This window comes from Aulonocara sp. 'chitande type north' Nkhata Bay, linkage group LG5 (genome assembly GCF_057382095.1).
Source record: "Aulonocara sp. 'chitande type north' Nkhata Bay isolate Kocher_YH1m ecotype deep benthic linkage group LG5, A_spYH_male_GT1.1, whole genome shotgun sequence".
Classification (NCBI taxonomy): domain Eukaryota; kingdom Metazoa; phylum Chordata; class Actinopteri; order Cichliformes; family Cichlidae; genus Aulonocara; species Aulonocara sp. 'chitande type north' Nkhata Bay.
In genome coordinates, this window is record NC_141348.1 from 40564999 (window position 1) to 40591452 (window position 26454).

The 26454-nt window shown below is 39.1% G+C and overlaps 1 protein-coding gene across 14 annotated transcripts in view; it reads right to left on the reverse strand.

Moving 5' to 3' along the window:
* Positions 1-331: 331 nt before the first annotated feature.
* LOC147331307 (R3H domain-containing protein 2-like) overlaps positions 332-26454 on the reverse strand; it is a 59911-nt gene continuing 33788 nt past the window's right edge. For 2 of the 14 annotated variants that reach the window (XM_086293546.1, XM_086293547.1), the window contains 19 exons: positions 26120-26179; positions 25691-25831; positions 24250-24358; positions 22177-22272; positions 21029-21078; positions 20311-20364; positions 15137-15405; positions 13459-13634; positions 12220-12318; positions 10550-10843; positions 8948-9083; positions 7804-7961; positions 6862-7001; positions 6631-6731; positions 5413-5582; positions 5006-5150; positions 3110-3204; positions 2353-2437; positions 333-1929 (listed from right to left, as the gene is read on the reverse strand). In XM_086293546.1, the coding sequence (XP_086149672.1) occupies positions 1526-1929; positions 2353-2437; positions 3110-3204; positions 5006-5150; positions 5413-5582; positions 6631-6731; positions 6862-7001; positions 7804-7961; positions 8948-9083; positions 10550-10843; positions 12220-12318; positions 13459-13634; positions 15137-15405; positions 20311-20364; positions 21029-21078; positions 22177-22272; positions 24250-24358; positions 25691-25831; positions 26120-26179 (2782 nt within the window). In that variant the 3' untranslated portion in view covers positions 333-1525. Of the gene's footprint in view, positions 1930-2352; positions 2438-3109; positions 3205-5005; positions 5151-5412; positions 5583-6630; positions 6732-6861; positions 7002-7803; positions 7962-8947; positions 9084-10549; positions 10844-12219; positions 12319-13458; positions 13635-15136; positions 15406-20310; positions 20365-21028; positions 21079-22176; positions 22273-24249; positions 24359-25690; positions 25832-26119; positions 26180-26454 lie in introns of all 14 variants that reach the window. The other 12 variants (XM_086293548.1, XM_086293549.1, XM_086293551.1 and 9 more) reach the window with 12 other exon arrangements.

The following is a 26454-nucleotide window of genomic DNA, read 5'->3' on the forward strand; positions in this document are numbered from 1 at the left end:
TATAGAGCCAAAAATGTTAGAATTGTGTCGATGTCCCAATATTTATGGACCTGACTGTATATTAGTTTGTATGTTCATTATCCTGGTGTCTTTGAAAGCTTGGCCAATAAGGGAAATTTTGATTGGCCAACAGAGTTTTTAGCCATGACAGTAGATGATTCCTAAAATATGGTTGTTACTGCAGAGAGGCAAAAATCCTTAAAAAATGCAAGGTGGATAGACCTACCAGGCAGGACAGAAGACTGCAAAGCGCTTTTGCAGGGTACCACCTCTAGGTTCAGATGTCACAGTCAGCTTTAGTAAATCAGTACAACAAACCACGACACAAAGCATGTTTTCATAGATTTTTTTTCTCAACTTTTATATTTTTAAAAACGAACCAAAAAATAACAGATTAAATAAAATTTACAGTAGACATATGCAATCATTGTGCACTTTTACTACTTCTTCTGATACGTTCTGCACAGCTGTCAACGAAAAAAAAAACGCAAACACAATGGGGCGTCGGGTGGGTGGAGCTGGGGCATGTGGGCCGGCTGTGGGAGAGAGGAGAGGGGCAGAAGAAGTGAGGTAGAGGGCAGTAAGGAAAAAAAAGATGGGAAGAGGAGCGGGGATGAAGAGGGAAGGAGTAAAGGGATAAATAGGACGGCCTAACCTTTGTCACTCAGGGGGGGAGGGAAGAAAAAAAAATTTCACCGAATATATAGATTTCTTTTATTCCTTACATCACTTATATAAATATATTGAACCCCAAAAAACAAACAAAGAAAAACTTCTGAGAAAAAAAGAAAAAAGAAAACAGCGCAATACAGAAACCCACAACAGCAGTAAGGCAAACAAAGCAAGAGAGGAGAGAGCAGTGACAGAATACATGAGAGGGACAGAGGAGCAGAGAAAGATAGGAGGCAGTTTGAGACATGGCAAGAGGGGGGAGCAGCAGGAGAAAGCGGAGCGTACGCAACTGTGCCGTATGAAAATTTATAAATATGTGAGATAAAGAGACGACTGTGTGACAGAAAGTCGAGGAAGGTGAGAAAGCGCTGGCAGAAAAAAAGGAGGAAGGGTCAAGGGGGGGGAGGGAGGAAGAGGAGGAAAAGGTTTGACTGAGGTCGACTGTCCAGTGTGTTTTTGTTATGTGCTACGTGACCCTGTTGCCTGCACTTGTGTTTCTGTTATGTGTGTTTTTGTATCATGGCAGCACACATTCCACGGCAACAGTGAAACACATGCTCGCGTGTCTTGTGTGCTCTTCTGCGATATAAATACAAAACAAAAACAATGAATAAAAACAAACAACAAAATCATATTTGCAACCAAACACCAGCCACCTCATGATTCACACCCTCTTCCCTTTTATACATTTGACACATGATTTAAATCAAGTTTTTTTTTTTGTTTTTTTGTTTTTTTTTTAATTTGTACACTAAGAGCAGTCCCCCTCAGTCCTCCCCCTTTTCCACCACTCCAACAAGTGTCTCTCTTTCTGTCTGTCTTTCACCTTCGTTCCTCCCCCTCTCTTTTCCTCTCACTGAGAACTGGCTCTCTCCAGCACGCGCAGGTCATAGTTCTTTTTGGCGGCCCTCAGTTTGAAGAGGCTGGCCCCACTGTTGTTAAGTTTGAAGGAAGCACTCTGGGCAGCCATGGTGTTGGGGAACACTGCCACTACTGTGTAGAGGTGAGCTGGGTCGTTTCCGTCGCCCTTCGCTCCCCCAGCTCCCATGCTAGCTCCGGGGCCTGCTGTTGTTCCTGGCCCTGAAGGCCCAGCACCAGGACAGGGGCCGCAGCCCCCTGCTCCTCCTCGGCCTCCTTGGGGCTCCTTCAGCCACTGGATCTTGGCACCGCACAGCGACAGCTGGTTGAAGAGCTTTTCAGCCTCTGGACGTGTGATCCCCTCCGGCAGGTCTGTCACCTCGAGTACTCGACTCACCACTGAACGAGGAGGGACAATGATAATACTAATGAACTCCATATAATGTGAGCAAACCAAAAAGAGAAAAGCACAGGAATATAGACTACCAAAAATAATAAAGTCACACATACACAGTCTTTGCTTTCACCTAAGTAACAAGCTTTTATAATCCGTATGTCCTCAGACAAGAAAAGAAGATACGCAACTTTCTCATGCGTGTCTTATACGTGCCACAAATTCTTGGGTTTTATAAAGATAAAGAAGACTAAAGTAAACTGCAGATTCCAGTCGAGTTAGGAAGCTGTGTTGTTACAAAAACAACATACCGAATGTTGAAACTCAGGGTTCTTTTAAGTTGTGTAACTCTTTAAAAACATACCAGCACAAAATTAAAGGACACTTGCCGATTTATGCTGGTCTGTGATGGTGGATTTCTAACTTACCTACATCAGTGGTACCAAGATCTGTTGATGCAGCTTTGAGTGTTTGTTTTTTCCCTCGTGCTCCGTGTTTCATTACTCCTTGGCCCTAAACACATCAGATAACACTCATAAAGATGCAGTAACAAAGGAGGACACTAGGTGGGGGTATGTGATATCAGTTGTACCCTTAAAAACATTTCACCAGACTGCACAGTTCGTGGGCACTGGAAGGTCAGCAGCAGAGAAACAAAATGACAGCTCACGGATTTCAAATTTTTGAAACACTGCGCTTTAGCTACACAACGTGCCCTAAAAAGAGCTTTAATCCTTCAAAGGCCACATTTTATGACTGTAACGCACAAAAGTTGTGTGATTCTCAATTCTGGAGCACTTTAATCACAGAGCCCAGACAGATAATCAATGGGTCTCAATCAGCAATGAATTCAAATTAAATGTTACATTGCTTTATAACAGCTTCTCCTTGTGTTATAGTAACAAAAATGTCATTCTTAAGAGGCTATCAGTTTCTTCACATGCCTACAAATTTATTGTTTCTTCAAAGACAGTTCTGTAGCTGGTGGTAAGTTTTTACACCCCAGAATTCATGACAGCACCCAAACGAAAAACAAATGTCCACAAACTAAAGCAATAAGTTTAAACCAGAGAAACTGATTAATGCACACTGACAAACTAAAAGGCTCTTACTAGAAAACATCAATATCAGTCAATACCCTAATCATTAAGATGGAATTCAGGACAAAGGCTTGTCAATACTAACCTGATGAGAGCTGTAGGAGGACTGACCGTGCATGAGGTGTGGGGGACACAGACTATACTGGAGGGGCTGCCCCAAAAGAGAGTAGCGACCATCACCTGCACAATTCAAATGGTGAATTAAAATTAAAACCTCACCCGAAGCTTGAAAACCGTGCTGTAATCCATTTTGCAAATATATGCAGCACCTGTCAAGTTAAAGTGAGTAATATTAAACATATCAGATGTATGTACTAAATGCAGCGTTTAAAGGAAGACCATGTTTGTGTGTCTGGGAGCGCAGTGCACAATAAAAGAGGTCCGATGACATGTGAGTACATCATTTCAAAACTAATTACAAGAAACAGAAACCACTTCTTATTTGTAACCAGATGAACATAAGTGTAATCTAAATGGATAAGCATTAATGATTTTCACTAGTTTTGAAAACCTAACAGTGTGGCTGGAAAAATACATGTGGCATAATGTTAGACCACTGGATAAGACAAATGATCCCTTAGAAAGAGAACAACTCCTAATGAAGAAGGAACAGTTCAAGATTGGAAATCCATACAACATACTCTAAATACACTAACACTCAACAGTCAAAATGGATACGTATAATGTATACTGGTAAATTAAATTGGCAAATTACTCCAATAAAGATTTGGAAGAAGTTAAAACAAAAAAATATGGAAACCACCTAAAGTCATCTATGGGTCAGCTGACTACGACAGTATTTATTATACATTATAAATGCCATAAAGATGCACTGTGGAGATGTAGTATCGCAGACTGATGCAAGAGCCTGTTCATATGTGTAACCGTACATTTCGAAGAATAAAAATAGGCCAAAGGACAGTGATGAGGTAAAGTTACGTGTGTATGCAGAAGGTTTGACCAGGTGGCACGATGCCAGTCATGTGAATTTGCTGAGGTGAAGCCATCATTTGTTCACTGGCTTGCAGCCAAAAGCCACCCGACATGGTTTAGAGGGTTGCTGACGCAACTGGTGAAAGAGCACAAACCTAACAAGGGCTGAAAGCACACCTGCATCAAGAGGATTGCTTTTTGTGCACTAAACCTCTTTTCAACCAACCAAGCTGGGCGAATACAATTGTTATTTATTTATTTATTTGTTTTAAATCAAAGTTGCACTCATAATATTTTAACCAGGGGGTCCCAAACTTTTGGGGAGCAAGAAATTATTACAGGAAAGAGCAATTTTGTCAAAGACAACTTACAGAGTAATCGTAATGATTTAGCCCATTTGCTTTTTTTGGTTATAGACTCCATGCTCGCCACCTAAATGGCTAATAAGCAAAGCCACAAATGAACATGAACAGTCTATTACACCCTTGTTGCAGAAGGTGATTTCCTAACAGATTGAGCTGATGTGTCACAATCATTTTAGAGTTTGTACAGGCTAAAAGATAAGATGTTGGGTAGTACATGATAAGATGTTACAGAGTAAAGGGCGAAATAAAAATTTTTTTTTTTTGTAAATTGGCTGTAAAGGTGCCATCTTTATAGATAAAGCACAATTTTATGACCTCAGAAGAGATTCTTTTTGGGATCCCTTCTATAAATAACTCACCTGGGGGCGAAACCTTAAATGTATAAAACAACATTTCATCAATGCTGCTGTAAATGGTAGCACCAACAAAGCTAACATGGCAAAATATATATACTACTGCTGACTAGTCCAGACTTTTATGGATGTATAAAGCTGCTGAGAAGAATATGAAAGGGTAACATAGCACACAAATCAAAGCCTTAAGTGTACTTTATGTGATTGTGAGTCTAGGGGCTATACTGGGATGATATTCAATTGGAGACCAGCAATATTTTTTACATTGTGTATGAAAACTTACTCATGAACAGTCAGTATCTGTTTATGGATTTGAACCTTCACTTGTACCTTGAGCTGGCCCTCCTGGCCGAGGAAACTGGGAAATGAGGGGTAATGGTCCCAGGCCTGGACAGACACTGTTGACGCTGCCAGAAGGTGACGGGGTGGGAGACTGAGTGGGAGAGGCCAGGGGACTCGTCAGTTGAGTACTGGCCTATACACACAGAGCAAAAATAAGAGACATTATAATATTATTTTGATTAATTGATGGTAATTTAAGTTCAAAATCTTTACTCATTCATCAGATTCAAAGAGCCTCCTGATCTAAACAGCCTTTAAAGCGAATCACAGATCACAGCTAGGGTGTGGAGATGTTAATGAAAAGACAATTAAGTACACACACGGACATGCGAGTTGCAGATTGAATTAACAAGGTTTGTTGCATTGATCAACAAGGCTTGCATGCACGCGTGTACCTGTGGAGTGTTGTCAGGTTTGTAGAGCTCGCCTGGCTTGCTTGCCCTTTGCTCTATGCTGTAGTACTTGCAAGGGTTCCACTGGACAAGAGGGGGGTTCTGGGAAGGCTGCGGTCCATTGGGGACACTGAGCTGCATGACCATCACCCCAGGCCCAGGAGGTGGTACTCCTGAGAGAGCACAAACAGTCAGACACGTGTAACATAATAATATCAATATGTGTAGTGAAATACGTTTCATATCTTTTGAAAGATAAATATTTGATTCAGCAAAAAAGGCAGCTTTACACAAGTTAATTAAAATACCAGTTTCCCTTTAAGAGTGACAACTGAGCAATTCCAAGACTTTAAACCACTTTAGTAAGCCACATATATTATATATTAAATTATAGTGCAGACAACTATTAATCTAAGTAATCTGTGTTCATCCATGAGTGAGAGCTGCTTTAAAAACAGATAATGAACAATGTAATATTAAGGCGTTTATTATAACATGACAACCATATTAAGAGAACTTATAACCATTAAAAATATAGTTGTATAATTAAGATGTCTTTATATCTGTGTACACCTGCATTAGATCAGCTGTTTGCATAGTTTTGATAAATGCCAACCAAGCTGACTTATTTTTAAATTAATTTTCTCATTATTTTCTCCCCTCTGTTTACACAACAACTTTCAATTTGGTGGTTTTAATTGTCACAAATGAAGCAAAACTGCAGAAAACATTGAAGAACAATGTCACGTTTATAGATACATCTCATTTCCTGGCCAATCACATTGCTCTATGAATACATAAAAATAAACCTGACCTAATTTGAGGTAAAACATTGTTTGTCCCCGTGTGCAGGGCTTGAAGTACACCGAGTTACGTGTTAAACATGTGAACCCTGTGTACCTTTGTCTGAACTCTTACCTAAATACCTTTCATCTAATTTTGTAAAGGACAGTTGCAACTAAGATTAGTCAACATAGTGTTTGTAGATTTAAGCACACTATGACTTCATCAGGTCAGCACTAGTATATACTCAAATACAGATGTACCTGGGACTGCTGCAGTCTAGAACAAAAACAGTTTTTAGACTGTTTTCTTTTTAGGAGCCTACACTTTTATAAAGCATATAAGTCCAGTATTAATTATGGATGTCACACAAATTTCTGATGTCCAAAAAAATCCTAAACATATTCATCTTTACAATCTGCTGACATCAAGCCTCACCTGAATATTGCTGCTGCAACTGTGGAGGGTTGCAGGGGGATGGTGACTGTGTTATCTGATACTGCTCAGAGCTGGGGGGCTGCAGGTAACCTACTGATGGACTGCAGGATAGACAGACACATAAAAAGATGAACATCATCACCACATTGTGGATGGTTATATTAACCATTTCAAATACTTCAAGGTTATTATTAAATCTCTTGTTGGAATATCATGTCTTCAAGCACCTACCTTGTGCTATTCTGCTGTGTGGGTGTGATAACACTGTAGTAAACAGGCATGGGCCCCTGGACAGACTGGCTGACTGGAACCATGACCTGCTGCTGGTACTGCTGCTGCACCACCTGCTGATTTTCATTACCCACAGGTACCTAGCAAAGGGTCAAAGATCAAGGGGAAAAAAAGTCCAGTTCAAGAATGTGTACTGATGGGTCTAGGGGTCTTCTGACAAAGATGATTAGGTAGATACTCGTGTTAAACCCGTGTTACACTTTGCACGACGTTTGTTATTGTTTAACAAGCACCAGATATTCAGCGCAACTCTTTGCTGCATATTGGTGTGTTTGGAATATCACAGTAGCAACAGATTTTCAGTTGCCTCTGAGCGGCAACCTTATTCAATTCACAATCTAAACCACATAATCAAAACTCCATGTTAGCACATTTTAGTAAAATATCATCGCAACATGGATTATAAATGCAAGCTTTTTTGGCTGCCAACACAGGGTTGAGGTGTTCTTCGGTGCCTACACACAACACAAACTACAGTGGCAAAAAGCGAGAGCTTTCTGCAGCTGCACCCCTGACTCTAAATAAACCACTGGCACAAACCTGAGTTAGATCTGATCAGTTCTTTTAACTCTTATCTGTATCAGTACAGCAGAAAAACAGGTCTACTTTCAAAATATTTGCTTAGATTGTTTTGTTAAGCTTGTTGCAGTTTTAGGACTGTAAGCTCCACATCTGTTTCACAGACATAAAATGATGTTTCAACTGTACACCAGATGGCGCTGTTTTAACATTGAGCCGCATGTGGTTTAGATACTGGAAATGCTTAACTTTTGTTCTCGCCTGGAAAAAAACCTGACAGTTCTGTAATCATCAACTAGTCACATTAACCAAAGAAAGATATGACTTGACAAGTATCCTTTATCAACTCCTACAGTTGCATACCTGATATGATGGCATCTGTGGGTACTGAACCATTATACTCTGCATTTGTCCTCCCATTCCTGCTCTCTGTGAATTGAGCAGTCCAGGATTTTGGGGTTGTTGCACACCCATCATGCCCTGGTAACTCGGCTGCTGGCTGGGCATCATGGTCTGAAGACCTGATGACCAAAATAATTTAAAAATAAAAATATTTAAAGTAAAACCACAGTATATTACAGAAGGGAGAAAATGGGATGAAGAGGAGTAGTTGGGTCTTTACCTTTAAATAATTCACAGAACAACAGGACATAAGCGTTAATGTCAACCATAATATATTAAATAAAAAGGGAAAAAAAGGAAAACAATTTACAGAACACTGACAATCACGTAACTCACAAAAACTGAAATGTACCATCACTTTAAGCTTACATGCTTAAACATAATATAAATTCATTAATTAATTTTCTATGAGTATAAATCTTCACCATCACAAAAATTATATTTCAGACCAGACTGCAGGCATGTTGTAATGTAGGGTCTTTCTGACCTTCATGTTCATGAACTATGTGGCTTTGGCAGACGTCCATTATGATCCAAAGTCCGTTTAGGTTGTCAACACTGTCAGTCACTTACTATACAAACAGCCAGACTTCACAAACCATACAATGCTGGCGCCTGACAACTTTTTCCAGGAACACAAAAGGGAAAAATAGCCCTATATTTATCTGATTGTATTGGACTTGGATGAACAAGCAGGCACGGCTGTTTCACTCCAACCTTTCACCTGGTAGATTTAAAAGCAAGTGTGACTGTGGAAAACATTTACAGTTCCAAAATCGAGTGGACTTTATCCCCAATATAATTTCCAGTAAGTACAACTACATGGACAAATAATAATTTTGAACTTAAGTATACAACATCTGTTACAAATACACATTAAAACCCTGTCTTCCAGTTGTCAATAGACTGAAAAATAAAATAAAATAAAAACACAATATGCAATAAAAAGTAAATGTGCATCAACATTTGACAAAGGCCTCTTTTTAATGGCCATTTGCTGCAAATGGAAGTATTTATGTCTTTGCATATCAAAAAAGTTTTGTTTTTTTTTTGTTTTTGAATATCATGTTGTCTGATGATGCACAGCACATGAAAATCAACTGACCTGACTGCTGTGCTGGCTGAGGCATGGGTTGTGTGCGTTGGGTTGGGTAAGACACCTGGTGGGACATTGGCTGGGGCACACGGTACTGCTGGCCTGAGCTTGGATACTGACCAGGAGGGTAGTATGAGACTTGTATCTGCGTAGAAATAACAAACCAAAGTTCAGTAATCTGTATTTAATGAACTTTGAAGGGAAGAATAACTGAATCACACTGGTGTAGACAATTTTTAGTGTAGAAGTAATAAACTACCATATTATTTTGCTTCTGCAAACCATCAAATTCTCAAATCACAACAGCAATAAAGACTTTCATAAATACTTTGTCCTTAAATTTCACTAAAGCAAATGTGTTAGGACAGGATTATCAGCATGAAAGCTGGAATATTTGTAGTAATAGTCTTGTATTTAAAGCAGTAAAAAATTTCCCCCCTGTTAAAAATTGCTTATTTAGACCTTTAGCAAATAACATTCATCATTCATTGTTGTACTTCAACTGGATGGTTTTCAAGCAACTCCATCCATCTTCTTCCACTTATCCTTATCAGGGTTTGCAGGCGGCTATCCCAGCTACAAAAAGACAGACTCTCAAGACTCGCATCACAGCTGTGGGCAATTTAGAATCACCAATTAACCAAACAGCACTAACTGCATGTCTTTGGATGTAGAAGGAAGCCAGAGTACCTGGAGAGAACCCGAGCAAACACGTGCTGCATCTTAAGATTATTTTGCAAAATTTTTGTAGGCAGGAAATATGTCGAGGACATTTGCAACATAGCAGAAAAGTGAGAGTAAATCAAAACGATGAGCTAAAAAAAGACAATCAACTCCACTCAAAGGTGTGATTATACTTCTGCGTCCACAGGTTTGCTGGGGTGCAGGTTAATTCTATCTCACCATACAACATTGTGATTCAGCCTGTTGACGACTGTATTGGCCACCAATTTTTTATGATTGTGCTGACTCGCCAACAGAAACACTAGAGTACACTACACTACAATGCACCAATAACCAGCAATAAATGTCTCTAAAGGTCAAGATTAGAACTTTACAATGAAAGCACACAGAATCAAAGCTATTTTTAAGTGTCAATCAGGATGAATCTGTATAAAGAAAACTGCACAACATGTCAAAACTGAATTAGTTCATTACAAATAGTACGTATATAACTTTTGATAGAATCCGATGAGTGAAAAGCCTGATGAAAAGCCATAAAAACAGAACATTTTGCAAATCTTCCATGATATTTGTGACAGCTTTGGTAACTGACATATCACGAAGTTAATTACTTTGCCTTCGGTGTAGAGTGCTGTTCTAGGTAATGATTTAAATTAGATAACAGATCTATAAAACCTTTTGCAAGTATGAAATATTAATTTATGTTTGCAATTATATTTTAACTACCCGATATGAAAGTCATACACAGGTCTGTTTTATTTATTACATTGTGTTACATTTCATTAATCATGTAATCCTTGGGCATGGTTGCCTCCAGATATCAGCTACATCAATATTCAATCAAAGCTGACAAACTGTGGAAACTGAATTTAAATCTAAAAGGTATGTCTGCTGTTTTTATCTAACCACCTGTGGAGGAATGCATACCTGCTGAGGTGGAGGGGGCTGCATGTAGCCTTGTGGAGGTGGTGCGGCCTGCATGACAGGCTGGGATGGAGGAGGCGGTGGAGGTGGAGGATGGGGGTGTCCAGTGGTGGGCTGGTAACCAGACGGAGGTGGCAAAGGTTGACCCGTAGTAGCCATAATGTAGCCGGTCTGAGGTGGGGGGTGCTGCGGCAGCACTGGAGGAGTAGCCTGATACATCGGGGGAGGCTCGGGGTTCTCACTGGAGCCCTGCCGACTCAGTGTCATCTGTGTGAACTGGGGTGCCAGCTCTTCTCCCTGGGTAGAATGGGAATAATGCCATTAATTGGTTATGACTTATAGGTGACACTCCTATATCAGTACTGTTTTTTGATTTTGGAGATGGATTTTAGGATATACTAAGTAATTAACAATGATCTCCAACAGCCTAAATGCTTCATTAGCAATGGTCTAAAACGACTCCTATTCTGATTATTAAAGGGTCATTGTGTCATTTTGGAAAACACTTTATTTATTACTTTGAGTATATACATATACAGTTAAACACATCATCATGATTATTATTATTATTAGCAGAATCCAAATACAACATTGCAAACATTCAGAATATATGACAGGAGTATCGACTTTGTTGTATGCTGGAAAATCTAAAATTAGACACTGAAGTTTATACTGGTTTAATCGGTCATTGCTTTACATACAGTCATGTGAAAAAGAAAGTTTTCAAAGGACTCTACACAATTTTGTTAAAAAAAAAAACAAAAAAACCCCACATCTCTCACATCACCTCTGGACGAATTTTCACACACTTGACTTTACAGTTCATTGAAATTTGCAGGTTATTATTTATGCTTAGCTCTCTTAAGGTCCCAACGCGGCATTTTAAATCAGGCAGAACTCATCTCTGACTGGGGCCATTACACCACGTTGAGTCTTTTCTAGTTATTCTGTCATAGATTTGTTGCTGTGCTTGGGATCATTGTCCTGTTGCAACAGGACAATGATCCTAGGGTGTGTGACAGGTTTCAGCCACCTTTTGCTCTCAGATAGATCTGACTCTAGAATACTTTGGAGAGGATTTCATGGTTGAGTGAGTGATTGCAAGGCCCTGGGGCAGAAAACAAGCTGTGCTTCGTTTAGAAAGCTTCTTCAGGTTACAGCTTCTGGTAACGCTTCCCAAAAACTCCTCAGTTGTTCAGTCTTTTTCTAATTGTACTGCATGAACTTTTAAGATTTAACTGCATAGAGTCAAGTGAAAACTCTTTTTCAAATGACTGTTCCAATGTAAACACAACCAAACTCAAACTCTGCTTCTGTGGGCAACCGTGGTTGCACTCATACAGATGCAGTGATTTAAAAGAGAAAAACAAAAAACGTAGCCAGAAACAAACTGGACACATCCTTGTCATTTCTTTTGTTACTACAGACACAACATTTACTCACTGAATCCACTTTAGACAGTAACACCAATTTATATGAAAAAGCTATTACTTAAATGTATTTGCAGACACACATCTTGATAGAACCAAGATATGTTTTTTGACTCCCCTGAGTGAATGTAAACAGGACAGTAAATGAGTGCAAGTGTTTTTAGTAGGATATGGCATCAGCTAAAGTGTCAGTCATTAACTGAATGAGTATAACAGAGATGAAGCTATAATACGTGTCAGTACCATTGTGTACTGCTGGGGAGGAGAAACTGGCAGGAGAACCTGGGGGCAGGAAGGGCTGGAGTAGGAGACAGGCTGAGAGGGCTGCAGAGACGCCACCGGCTATACACACCAAAAAAAGGGATGAAATAAAGAGGTAGAGCATAGAAAGAGTGAAGCAAGGCAGTGAAAAGAACACGGCATCAGAAGCAGTGAAAAGAAGGGAAAAACAGAAATGAAGACATAGGAAAAATGAGGGTTAGAACACAAAGGAAAAGTTGTTAATGAGCAGAGAGGATAGTAATGGAAATCAAGTTTTTTTTTTTCTAAATGTTACACAAACAAATTATGTATAAAAAATTAAGTGTAATTATTACTACTCAGAAAAAAAGGAAGAAAAGGAAATGTGTGCAATCAAAGACTATCGACTGTGAAGTTATTGGAAAAATCAAACCTGTTAAAGGAGGATGGGTTGACATTGATTCTATATATAAGCTGAATATGTTCAATTCACTACACTTGTTTCCATCCATTCCTCCTCAAAGTCTTTGTTTTTTCCCTGATACGTTTGATGAGGGTGTAACAGGATATGCATTAATCCCAAATGTTCTGAAAGGAATGTCCTCAGGCCACTACACCCTGGAAGTGATTGTAGAACAATATGCACACAGTGTCTAACCGTAATAGTTAGAAAACTGTGTTTAAAGTTCTCCCTCGCTCTGGAGAATAAAAATGTGGCATGCAGGCCCAAGTAAAAGGGATGTCGACCATATATTAAACAACTCTGGGTCTAAGAATTTTATTTTAATTAAGAGCATGTTTTATCTGTAGCCATTTCAACTTTTTCTTTCACTTTTAAGAAGTAATAAAAGTGTTTGCGAGTAGGACATTGGAGAAGGCCAAGTTTCCATTTCAAATTCTTTTTTCACTGATGAGCTGTGTATGACAAGGAGAAATAATGCAGCTTCACTGTCTGCAGGATATTTATACCTGAAATTACACTGCTGCCCTTAATAATCAATTTCAATGAATAAACTGGACTGTCTAAAATTTTTCCATATTTTCCAATTACAGTATGCACATTTAAGTAAGAGTTGTTACACTAACAGTCATGACCACTTAAATACCTCATGTTTTTCTCTTTCTTCTGCTACACCGAAGAAAACAAAAAGAAAAACAGACTCTCAAACAGACGTCCTATATTAAACCACAAATTGAATGTGCCATTGCATCCATTTTTGGTTGGTAGTGGAGATAACTTACCTGAGCAATCATGTGGTTGCTCATAGGGTGCTGCGGCGGTGTGGGCAGCAGGGCATTCTGAGGTGGAGCCTGGGGCTGTGGCTGCTGTGGCTGTTGAGATGGGCAGGGTAGCAGACTACGGCTGGACTGGGAGGCTGCAGGTGGAGGACATACATCAGGGCTGACTAGGGGAAGGCCTAGTGATTTAGAAGATGACATGATAGATAAAGGAGATCATTTTGAAATTTAAATTCTCCAACACTGAAACCCACAAATTATGACTTGATCTTAAAATATTGCATCATCACTGAATAACACCAAATAGTGTTCTGAAGATTTCTGAAAATGATTTGTATGTGTGCAAAACCACTAGAGGGCAAAATAAAGTCAACTTTGCATCAAACGTTTGTCACCTTTGTAGTTTAAAAAGTCAATTGAAGCTAATTTTAGTAACTTCTGATTCCTGGTTGTTATAAAATATGAGCTCTGCTAAATAAGCTCTCAACATTTTACAAGAACACGTTTGGACAGAAATTAATTCTTAATCAGATAAATACCTGTAGCTTTAATATTTTCTTTGCTAATAAAGGGACGGCCTTGAAAGCCTTTAAAACCACAGGAGTTTCTGATGACTTGTTTAACAAGTCACAAACTGCAGGGTCCAAATCATTTGTCAAGTAGCTAGTAGGTACTGGGGGCACACAATTCCCTAAGAAAATACTTTTATTGTTCTGACCAACAGGCTGCCTGTGACTGTGTGGATGATACTTTCCAAAATAAAAACCAACACAAAAACTCAACAAGGGTCAGGATCTTCACAGGCTTTTCCCAAAACAATACAGGAGAAATGAATACACCTTTAGTCTCCACAGAGTAGGGCAGACAAAAACACTTCTACACATGAATCTTAAAAGCAAAAACTAGCACAGCAGTCAACACAGACTTAAAATGAAACCGGGGGAGCCCCGTCGGGAGAAGCAAATCAACCAATCCTCGAGTCCACTGATGACCACTATTAAATTGTTTTCACACATGCACTCCAGCCCTGAACTTTTATAGACACAAGCCGATGGAGACACATTTGGGAAGGCAAATGTCCGACACAGCCGGACCTTAAAAGCTATTTAAGGTCATAGTACAAAATCTGTTATGCCCAACAGAGACCATGTGGAAATAGCTCAGGTAATGTGAATACACACTGCGCAAGTGGGCGTCAAATAGCCTTCATTCTCCACACTTTACCCAGGCAGCACCCTTCTCCTGAACCAAAAATGAGTATTTTCAAAGGTGAGAATTTGTCTGAAGCAGACCATCTCTTGCTGTGCGCTACATATGAAAAGGGCAACTTTTAGAAATGACCAACCATATCATTCTCCAGAGCTTGTTTAAAAAAAAAATATATCTGGCACATTTAGCAATGAAATAAGAAATAAGGCACTATCCATTACCTTAAAATCTCGCTAAGAAGGCCGACCTGAGAGAATTTTATGGGATGTGGAATATAGACATAAGGGAGCTTCTTGAATTCAATTTATGCTACACAGCTAATTCTTAAACTACAATGACGTTCGGTCAGTTCTATCATAATTTTTCATTATGTTTTATACAAAAAACAGCTTACATGACTAGATAATCCATCTCTCCATGTTGTACTACTCATTTAAGGCAAGTAAAATAAAACAAGCTAATAGCATACTACCTAAATGCTTCTTCTCCACTTTTCTCCAAACCTTACCAGAGCGAGAGCCTTTGCAGCTCCCTTGCGAGCCTTTGTTGCTGCCAAGGCTATCCCCCCTGGTAAGGATGGAGATACCAGAGAAGCTGCTGGCCTTAGTGACGGGTGGCCGGAGAGTGCGGTTAGAGCTGTCTGAGTCGGTGCTGCTCCAAGGCCTTGGCTCCAGGCACTTCATGTCACTGTCCGTGCTGCTTTGACGGCTGCTTGATGCCCGGCTGGAGCTCTCGCGGTTTCTGAGAAAAGACAGAGTAGGAAGAAAAAAAAAGAAAGATAAGAGATGACATAATGGAAATAAAATGGGAATGAAGTAGTGATGAAGTAGAGGAGGTGTTGTAGCAGGAAGAGTTGAAAGGTGAGTGAGAATGTGCAAATTACAGAAAGCACAGCCAGAAGAGAAAGACAAAAAAGTATAGGGTTAGAAGGAGGAGATTTAAAAAAAAAAAAAAAAAAAAAAGAAGAAGAAGAAGAAGAAGAAGAAGAAGAAGAAGAAGAAGAAGAAGAAAAAAAGGAAGAAAAGAAAAAAAAGGTGTGCATATAAGAGAGTTCGAAGCAGAGGTGTGTAGGTGGAAGCAGAATAAAGACAGTTGAAGACAGAAAAGGATAGGGGGAGCAGAAACAGAAGAGCAGAGTAAGGTCACCAATAGCGTAGAGTACACACAGTTTAAGAGGTTTTAAAGATGGAGCATTCAACACAGATGTATATTTGCTGGTTAAGTATACCACAATACAAACTCAGGCAACATACCAAATAATAATGTCTCAAATTTAAAAAAAATACAACCCCCCCCCCCACACACACACACACACACACACACACACAAACCCATCCAGAAAGGAAAACATACATGCAAAAGATGCTCCAAACACTAGGATGTAAGAAGATATTACAAAGACACTAGACACAAAGACAGATTTCCAAGAGCTCAGCACACATTAACCATCTAAGGGTGCTTTCACACCTACCATGTTTGGTCTAGACTTTTTAAATTTTGTTTGATACCAACCAAAATCACTGTAGTTAAAACTTATGGACATATGGGCCTGGGTCCAGACCAAACAGTCAAACTTAACCTGACAAAAAGAGGTGGCTTCGGTCCAGAACGAGTTGTGTTTGTTTCTACTGTGAAAACTAGAACACTCTGTGGTAGAGGCTAGAGCAGGGGTGGGCAATTCCAGGCCTCGAGGGCCGGTGTCCCTGCAGGTTTTAGATCTCACCCTGAGTCAACACACCTGAATCACATGATTAGTTTGTTACCAGGCCTCTGGAGAACTTCAGGACATGTTGAGGAGCTAATTTAGCCATTTAAATCAGCTGTGTTGGTTCAAGGACACATCTAAAACCTGCAGGATACCGGCCCTCGAGGCCTGGAGTTGCCCACCCCTGGGCTAGAGAGAGGCCGAGACTGTTTTTAAATATCAAGGGACTTGAAGGGTTAAAACCTGACACCTTTCAGGTATATTGTGACAGAGCAATGGCATGTGAAAATAAAGAAAGTGAGGCCGGTATGTATGCATGTGTATATCAGACACATCCCCATCAAATCAGTATCAAGTCCACGTGGAACGTAAACTATTTTAGACTCCATTCACATAATAACCAGATCAGTTTAACAAAATATGAACCTAGTTTGTATTTCCAGGTGTGAAAAGGCCCAAAGACTGTAGACACCATTCCCATAGAGGACATATATACTTGCATAAACATGTTAAACATATTAACACAGATGAAACAATCATGCATGCACTTAAAAATGCATCGTCTTTTCACTGAGACAGCAAATAGCATAGAAACAAAACACACATACACTACTGAATTAATACCAAATGTACATAAACACTCATTAAGAGCAGATGTACATCAGCACTCAGACTCTCACACACAATACTTACAAAAATACACACTTACTACAACTGCTTCACCAATATAGTTCTTTAAGCTACACTGCTGTGTTCACACACAACGTGTTGTTGTGATGCTGTCACCCTAGATAAGGGTAGCTGCCAAGAAAACTAATGATCATGCTGAAACAGTAACCACCACTCTGAGGAAATCCACTATCACATGAATGACTGGGTCTGCCAGTTAAGTGGCAGCATTAAGAATACTATTGTTCTAGCTGAACATGAAAGAAAAAAAAAAAAGAAAGAAAGCGGAATTTATTAACTTTAAAACTTTAAAAAGAAAAATGCAACTGTGCTGCTAAAATATTGTAGAACAAAGACCCTGCATGCAAGAAAAAAAAAGCATAGAAAAGAAAAACAACCACCAGGGCTGTAAATGTTTTTTTACCCCATCACTGGAGGTTTATGAACAGAGTATGTCCATGTACAGAGAAAAGACTGGAATTAATTCATAATATGTCAGACAGGTTGTGGAAATCTCCATGATGAGCACGAAGATGTGTTTATGGTTGTAAAACCATAGTGATAGGCAGTAGTGCTTAAAAGGTGGCTGTGGCTCATAAATATTTCAGAGACCGAATTAATGGGGGGGGGTCTATTTTGAGGCCTCTCTCCGCACAGCCTATTTTAAGGAAGGGTGGGTGCTCTGACATTCTCTGTACAAGCAGTCGCACACTTGTTCGCTTCGATCTGCAGACAAAGATGAGAGCAGGATGAGAAGAAAGAGGAGGGATTCTGCTGTTGATCACATGATATTTCATCTCCCCACGACAGCATTCCCCCATCACATGCACAAACAAGGGAAGGAGGGGGAGATAAGACTCCTGGTGTTCTGCACCTCAATCATTTTCCTTGTTAGATGTTATTATAGCCAAAGAGCTTTTATGTGGGTTCATTAAACTGAAGAACATCAACAAGTCTGTGATTTTAGGGGTGTATTTTAACAGCATGCATTCTCTAAAAGGTTAAAATTTCTTATAAGCACATTTAGATGGAAAGAAAAACACTTCAAACATACATAATTCTGTTTCAATTCCCATGTTAAACTTCTAAAATTTTCATAAATTAAGTGATAACAGAATTTTTTTTTTTAAGTGGACTACTCATATGGTTAAAAAAAAAAACTTAAAAAATTCTTAAATATGACAGAAGGGTCATGTCTGAAAACGTCTACATTTCACTACACAAACACATGTTACAAACAGCAGAACATATATTAGATCCTGTTTATATTTACAGAATAAAAACACTGGAATTACCATCTTGTACGCCTTCACCAGTTTTATCAATGTTTGTCTGGCCTCTGCCTTTAAGCTTTTGTATACAAAATGCCAAAACTTTATCCTATTATTAATCTAAATCTTACAAGTGGATTATTCCATAAGAATTTTAAAGCCTAGCCCAAAAACATGGCCTATCTGATTTTTTTTTACCTTTGACCACCAAATTCCAAATCAGTTCATCCTAATCCAAATGAAAATTTCCAGTAACTCCCTAAAGGCAGCATTTTCAAAACAACAGAATGTGATGCCAAGTGTAGAGGCATGAAAACCATATATGAAAACCAGGCTCAAGACCCACCTTTTTAATTTAGCTTTTACTTAGCGTTTATTTATTTTATGCTTATTTATTCTATCCTGTTATTCTATTATTAATTTAGACTTTACCTAATATTTATTGATTTTATTCTTATTCATTTTTTAATCTTCTTACTCTATTTATATTTATATTGTATCCTGTTCTTATTTATTTTATCATTTTACCCTGTATATATCCTATTGTGTCATATCTCCAGTGTTTCCTCAGAGGGCGCTCTCTGCACCGGGGCTGTGATCGACTGTGGCTGCTGGGTCTCTGGGGGTCCTCTCAGCCTGGCTGGGGGGCTCCTTGGCCTCCCTCCTGCTGTGTGCCCAGCCTGGAGGCTGTGGTCTGTGACCGGTGCAGACGGCTCCCTGTTATAGTGTTTCCTCACTTGGCTCATGCGAGCCCAGCCCAATTTTTACTCTTTAAGTGTGTGTGTGTGTGTGTGTGTGTGTGTGTGTGTGTGTGTGTGTGTGTGTGTGTGTGTGTGTGGGGGGGGGGGGGGGGGGGGGGGGATATGTGTGTATTCACATCATTTATGTTAATGAGAGTGTGGGGAGTGAGTTGGAGGGTGGGGTGGGCTGCTTTTAACTATGTAAAGCACTTTGTGCTACATTTTTTTTTTTGTATGAAAAGTGCTTTATAAATAAAGATTGATTGATTGATATTTATATTTATTGATTCACAAGTTACCAACGTATTTGCTCCTCCAATTAAACCAAGTACACATGCGTACCAAAACATTAATACCACTCCTAAACGGCAAAGACACATTAGATCTTAAGGTTTGTAATGTGTTTATGTTGAGCAGCGACAAAGCTCCACTAACAGAGGTTAGTTTAAGGACAAGTGGAAATGTTGGTATTGCAGGATACGCCACAACACGCCTGATCTGTTCAGGCAACATAAAACACTACAAGGATCTGATGATAATATCTGAGTAGCATGGGATGGCTATAGAAATCAGAGTCAAAGCTGAGGCAGGTCGAACAGTTTGGGCACAAAGGTCTAAAAGCATGTTAAGCATGCAAACAAAGATATTTTTAGTATCTCTTTGGACTTTTAACTTTAGTTTTTATATACAAGTATTTATTGATGCATGAGACATTTTTATGGCTTCCATCTAAGAGACTACACAGTACTCATTAGTAATCATGAACATCTCCCAACACTGTATAGATGAAAGTAGAAAGTATTTATCAATAAGGAAAATTATTAGTTGTTGGACACAAAATATAAAGGGCCTCGTGGTTCTTATTTTCAAATGACCATGTCAGTTGGAGAGCACTACTGCACATGCGCACTACTTGTATATTTTATGCAATACTATGCAACATTTGACATGTTAACAAAAACTACAAGACTGAGTCAACCACAAAACAAACAGATTACTGTGAAAGCAATGCAGTTACTTTGTGTAAAAATGTGGTTGATGGTGGATGGGTGGAAGGGTAAGTAGGTCAGTGAGTCCCCAGTGAAACCACAAAGCAGCCATGCATGGGTCTTGGGAAGCCCAAAAGTGCAATGCTGGAATAGCCATTAATCAGCCGACTATGCCAAGCAAAGATAACCACCACAGGTCACCACTATCATCACCAAACCACTTTGAAAAATGGGCATGGCAACACACAAGTCAGTCAGCAGTAGCCCAATACCTAAAGATCTGCCTCCTCTTTTGAGAGCTAGAGCAGTAGCCCTCAGTGGAAAGTCTGTTGGGGTTAACATTAGGAGAAAACGCTAGAGTTACAGGACTGGAGTGGAAAACAGGATAGGGTTTATAGAAGAATGACAACGAGTGGTGTAAGAGGTAGAGGAAGGTTCATTGCAACTTTCACCACCCAAAGAAATAAGGGAGAAAAACAAAATGCACACAAGGCAAAAAGTTGACTGGTCAATCATTCCCGTTTCTCTCAGCATATTATATCATACTCTTTCAAGTTCAACGGACAGGATGCTTAGGGGTCGTCTTAGTCTAACTGCCTGTGAGTCAAATTATTTTCTTATTAAAATAAGAGAGAAGGAAAAAAGTGGCATTCCACTATGCACAAATCTCTCTCAAACACAGTGTCACTCAAAGTAATTTTAACACAAAACATCAGGGAAATTAGAAAATTAATCATTTGAAAGAAAAAAAGATTTAAAAAAAAAAAAAAGCGAAATTTGATTTCTTCTCTACAATCAAATTTTACCCAAGGCAAACTTGCAAGAAGTCAAAAATTAAACTCATACAGATACTTCTTAATATTTTAATGAGGTAGCTGCCTACCTCTCATAACTAAAACCTAACACAATACAGTGTTAATAGGAGAGATGGCCATGATGAAGTCTATGAACTACAAACATTGAAGTCTTCAGAAGAACGTAGGATCTTACCTGTTGTCATTGATGTATCCATTTTGAGAAGACTGTAAAAAAAAGGACACCTGCACATTATGAAATGTATAATTCTTTCAAGAGCACTTAAGACAAGCAGTGTTTTCCATTTCAAAAAGGTTTACAGGCTTGGATTTATGAGTATTTGGCATAAAATAAAGCACAGATTCCCAGTGTGGGATCAAGAACCTCACAAGAGACTGCAAATTCATTGTGACAAATAATAAGGACCCATTTCTCAACAGTCTACACTTTCAACAAGGACTACTCTTGCCAGCAGTCCAACCCGGTGCCATTTGAGTGAGCGCGTCTGAGATGAGGGACTCACTGGAAAGGCAGCACGATGAAACTCTGAAGGATCTGTAATGCTATGGCTATGGCTCTGAGGTTGAATGACCCTACTACATAACTCTCTTAATGGTTGGGGGGGGGGGGGGGGGGGGGGGGGGGATAAAAAGGATTTTTTTTTTTTTTTTCTTTCTAACGCGTTTGTTACGAACTGCAGATTCCAGGATTATCACATGATTCTGATCACTTACTTTCTAATAATATCCCAAAAAGTTGGGAAGTGCTTAAGATCAGTAAGCCCAAGGTGTTACCTTTAGCTAAGTGGAGAACAGACTATATGGCTCCAAACAACTCAAAAAACACTAAACACTAATGATAGAGGAGGACGAATACCTCAGACATCTCACATTGAACACAAATCAAAGCAGCTAATAGGAGGGATAAATCCAGCTAACATAAAGTCTTTCTGATCTTAACTCTTTAAGATCATTATGTGTAAATGTGCTTAAAATGTAGGTTCTTCCTGAAAAACAACAAACTGTACTGAACTTTACTAATTCTGCCAAGACAAACAGTCAGAAATCCCATTAAATTATGTCCAAAGCTTGTTTATGTCTACCACAAGCATCTGGTCAAAATACAACTGTCAATTATTCAACCCAAGAAAAAGAACAGTTCATTAAAAGTCAGTTTAACACATAAAGTAAATTACTAAGTGAAGGTAATTGTTGATATTGTGGAAGTTTATCACAAAGAAATTAATTTCTGAGTAAACCTGACTGAGTAAACACTGGTGCTGTTGACATATGAGGAAATATGCACTGCAAGCACTTGCTCCTCCATCCATGTTCAATACTTACTTCTCGGGCAAAGATCCGGTCTCGTACCCGCTGATATTCTTCCTCTCGCTCTTCAATGGACTTGCTACGCCGCCCGTCCTGCAGCGGCACGCGGATCTAACATTTGGGGAGAGAATGACAATGTAAAATAATTAAGCATGCAATTTAATTTTCAAACACGTATAGTCACACTTTGTGCAACCTGCTGTCAAGAAAAGTAGCAGCAATGCACAAGATAACAATAGCATGTGAGGAAGGGCAGATGTCTGTTGTCAAAACAAGACAGCAGAATGAAAACTGTGCGAAGTGAGTGTTCAAGGGATGAGTCAGCGTGGGAATTTTTAACACGACAAACGTGAGAGAACATAGAATCATAGAAGACAGCATGACAAATCTGTGCAAGCATTAGGAAAAAGTGTCATAGCCCCAAACAAACACTGCTGAAATGAATAAAATGGTGTGATAAACTTGGTCCAGAAAACAAAATAAACAAAATCAATTTTGAGACAGAGAATCTCCTAATTCCAAAGTGGAGAATTGTCTCTGTATTTGAAAATGTCCAATTTAAGGTTTAATTTAAAATCTAAAGAGCTACTCAAATATCGAAGCATGCAAAGATCAAGTTCCTTTTGAAATAAACTGAAAATGTTTTTATAAAAGTGTATAATTTTATAGCTCTTCAACATAGATCAAATTTAACAATACAGCAGATAAATTCGAGTTTTGCACTGAATTTCTGTGCTACATGTTTCACAATTGTGGGGTCCCCAAAGCTGTCACATTATGACCACCACTGCAGGGAACTTCGTTACTCTTTTGGGTGCAACACACAGGTCCTCAGGGGATCTTGTACACAGACTCGAGCATCGATGATCATTTAATTCCTGTAAATTCTAAGCCAAAGCCAAAACAGTTTGGATTTCCTCTAATACATTCCCTAATTTGATTACTGGAAAGCTCTAAAAAGACACTCATAACTGCTGATGGGGAGTTTGGATACACTCAGAAAAACCTTCTGCTGCTGTCTTTCTCTGACCTTTGCTGTTGGAATAAGGTAATTAACATTCATCTGTACTAGTGGTCATAATGTTAGGCTTAGCCATCAAGAAGATTTTGAAATGTCTTAAAGACTATGAACTGTATGAAAGTAGGAGGACGATAACTAATACAGAAATGATATTGGTGATGCTAGGTTAGAAAGGAAATGGTGCAGTCAAGCAGTTCCCAGTCATCATCCTAAATTTATCACCACAATTTAGCAATAAGAAAAGATTCTGTATATGGAAACCATAGGATGTGAAACCAAGCAAAAAGCTAAAATGCAATGGTTGCATCAGGATCAGACAGAAAAATGCAATTATTTGTACATAGCCTAGGAATGCAATATATGTGGTATGTTTCCAGATTCTGCAGATTAAAAATGTATCAATTTTCATATTTGATAACAAATGCAGTTTCACTCCTAACTGATAACTGTGCTACTTTAACAGTATACTGTAAGCCAATGGCCATTCTGTGGCCAAACCCTGCATTCTATCATAACTGTTACTGACACAGCTAATTAGCCTCCTCAGTAAGGTTATGTAAGATGACTACAGGACTGAGCCAAGAAATTGCTGCAATGCTTGTTGTTCACACATCCAGATGCCTCGGCAATCTGTTGTCTGACTGAATGAAAACATGTCAAACACCACATGCCATTAAATCCAGCTATGTCCCTTTATTTTTGTGGGGCCATCTCCAAAAGCTGTAACATGTGGCAGCAAGATTGAGAACTAGCTTTACATACAGTGTTTCTTTTAAAGTTATTGAGAAAAACTATTTGAGACAAGCCTACAGAAGCTTTTGTTACTCAGCGAGGAATCCAACTCATTGGTGGAGCTAAAAACACTAGCATGCGTGGAAAGTGACAAAAACAAACAAGCAAATGAACCACTGTATACACACAAAAAATTACAAGGTACCAGTGTGTGAATGTGTGTGTGAATGGGTGGATGACTGGATATGTAAAGCGCTTTGGGGTCCTTAGGGACTAGTAAAGCGCTATACAAATACAGGCCATTTACCATTTACTTGTGATAACAATCGATGTACCTGATTATCATCTTTATCCATGCTAGCATCATCTCTCTTAAGGATGAACTTCTTCTGGAAGTCCATGTTGCGTTCATCCTTGATGTGTTCAGAGAACCTTTGTTCTGGGCTATACAACCAAAAAAAAAAACAAACGTTGTGGAGGACAAAAAGCATACTTTTAAACATGAGCTCGTTTCACACATGAATTCAAGACAAGAATTTTGGGAGAATCTGGGAAAGAAACTGTTGTCCAAAGCTCTAAAGCACTGCCCCACATGTGTCACAGCAGGAGTTAATTTGCGTCAGCTGGGTTCTTAATACTGGAAATATTCTGCTTAAGTAAATCGTGCATGAGACAGGACACTAGCTTTGAACTCACAAGACTATTGCCTGCAATGCTGTCACATCCGTGCAAATCAAACTCCACATGGGGGATTTGACAGTTAAAGAAAGCTTAATGCCCAATCTGACAGTGTCAGACATGATGTTCTTAAATGCACTTCCATCCAATCATGCCTAGAAAAGTTGAGTGGATTTCTGAAAACTAATATAGTAAATAAACCTAGATAAAACTGAACTGGTGAAATTTTGTGAACTATAGGGAAAAAACAGTAAATTTTGCAATGCTGGTACCTCCAAAGGGAGTCAAATGTTTTGTTCTTTCATTTCTAGATCTAACGATTTGTCAACATGTTCTTTAACAAATCCTCACATAGTATTTTTGTCCACTTTAACATCTAAGGCAGCAGTCCCCAACCCCCGGGCCTCGGACCGGTACCGGTCCGTGAGTCGCTTGGTACCGGGCCGCGAGAGTTGAGGCTCAGGTGTGAAATGTATGGTTTTCAGGGTTTTTAATCGGTTTTCAGCGTTATTTTGTTATTGTTTTTATTGTTTTTATCGTTAACTCTGTTTTCCTGGGTCTTTTCACGTGTGTTATGAATAAATCTTTTTTTTCGGTACCGGTACTAGTTTTATTTTGTTGTATTTATCCACGACACCTTAAAGGCCGGCTTGTGAAAATATTGTCGGGCATAAACCGGTCCGTGGCGCTAAAAAGGTTGGGGACCGCTGATCTAAGGTGAAACTGCTGCTGGCACAATCGATACCTCAATACAAGTATTATTTATATTAAAAATGTACTTCTTTCTTAGTTGAAACAATGGTACAGAGTTAAATAAAACTGATAAAAATCTATCAGATTTTTTTGGGGGGGGTGCGATACATGCAGGGAGTCAAACTTGTGTGCTGAGTGTTTTTTCCACCACAGCCAATGTCCTAATTTGAACTTATTTAATGAACAGTAATTAAATCTAAAATAAAGTTTTTGTATACTCTTGCTGATATCACATACATTGCCTCTTGTGTTTTGTCTTGGAACAGGATTGAACTTTGAGCATTAATTTGACGTTCTAACTAACCAGACTAGTTGAAATCTGAGCCAAAGACAAACTACACTCACATGCGTGTGTTGCCCGTCTTGTTGATGATGACAGCCTTTCCCGTCTGATCCACATTATGGTCCATGCCAAAGTAGGCAGCCACACGGTGCAGCAGCATACGATGATAAGAAGTCATTTGTGGAAACTTCTTATACTGGTTACTGAAACAGAGATAAAAATGCATGAAGCAGGTTATTTCAACAGAGCAAATTACCCACAGCTGGGTTTTAATTCTCTGATTATTTAGGACATTTGAAAAACAATATTTATAAAGGATAAAGATAGATTTTCAAACTGTTAGGATACACAAATAGTATTCTTAATTACAGAATACACAACTACAACTTAACATAATTCTCTCATTTCCTCAGCACACTATAAATAATAAGAACTGAAGGTGGGAGGGCTAAATTTAAAAACATGTGAGTGATATGAAGAACGTGGCTTACTTGTCGTCATTAATGAACTCCAGGATATCTTGTTCCAGTTTAAGCAGCATCATTCGATCCCTGGTGAGCCATAGAGGGAAAGCAAGTGAGGGACAGATCAGAGAGGTGAGCAAGACGCTGAATAGTGGAGCAAGTATACTACTGACATGTCATTACACACACACACACACACACACACACACACACACACACACACACACACACACACAACAAAAAAAAAAAAAGTGTTCTCAAAATTCAGGACACCAAAATTTGCTGTTTTTCAGATATCTAAAAAAGTAAAATTCATGTACAGAAGCCTGTACAGGCGTAGATCGTATCTCATGACACAACAT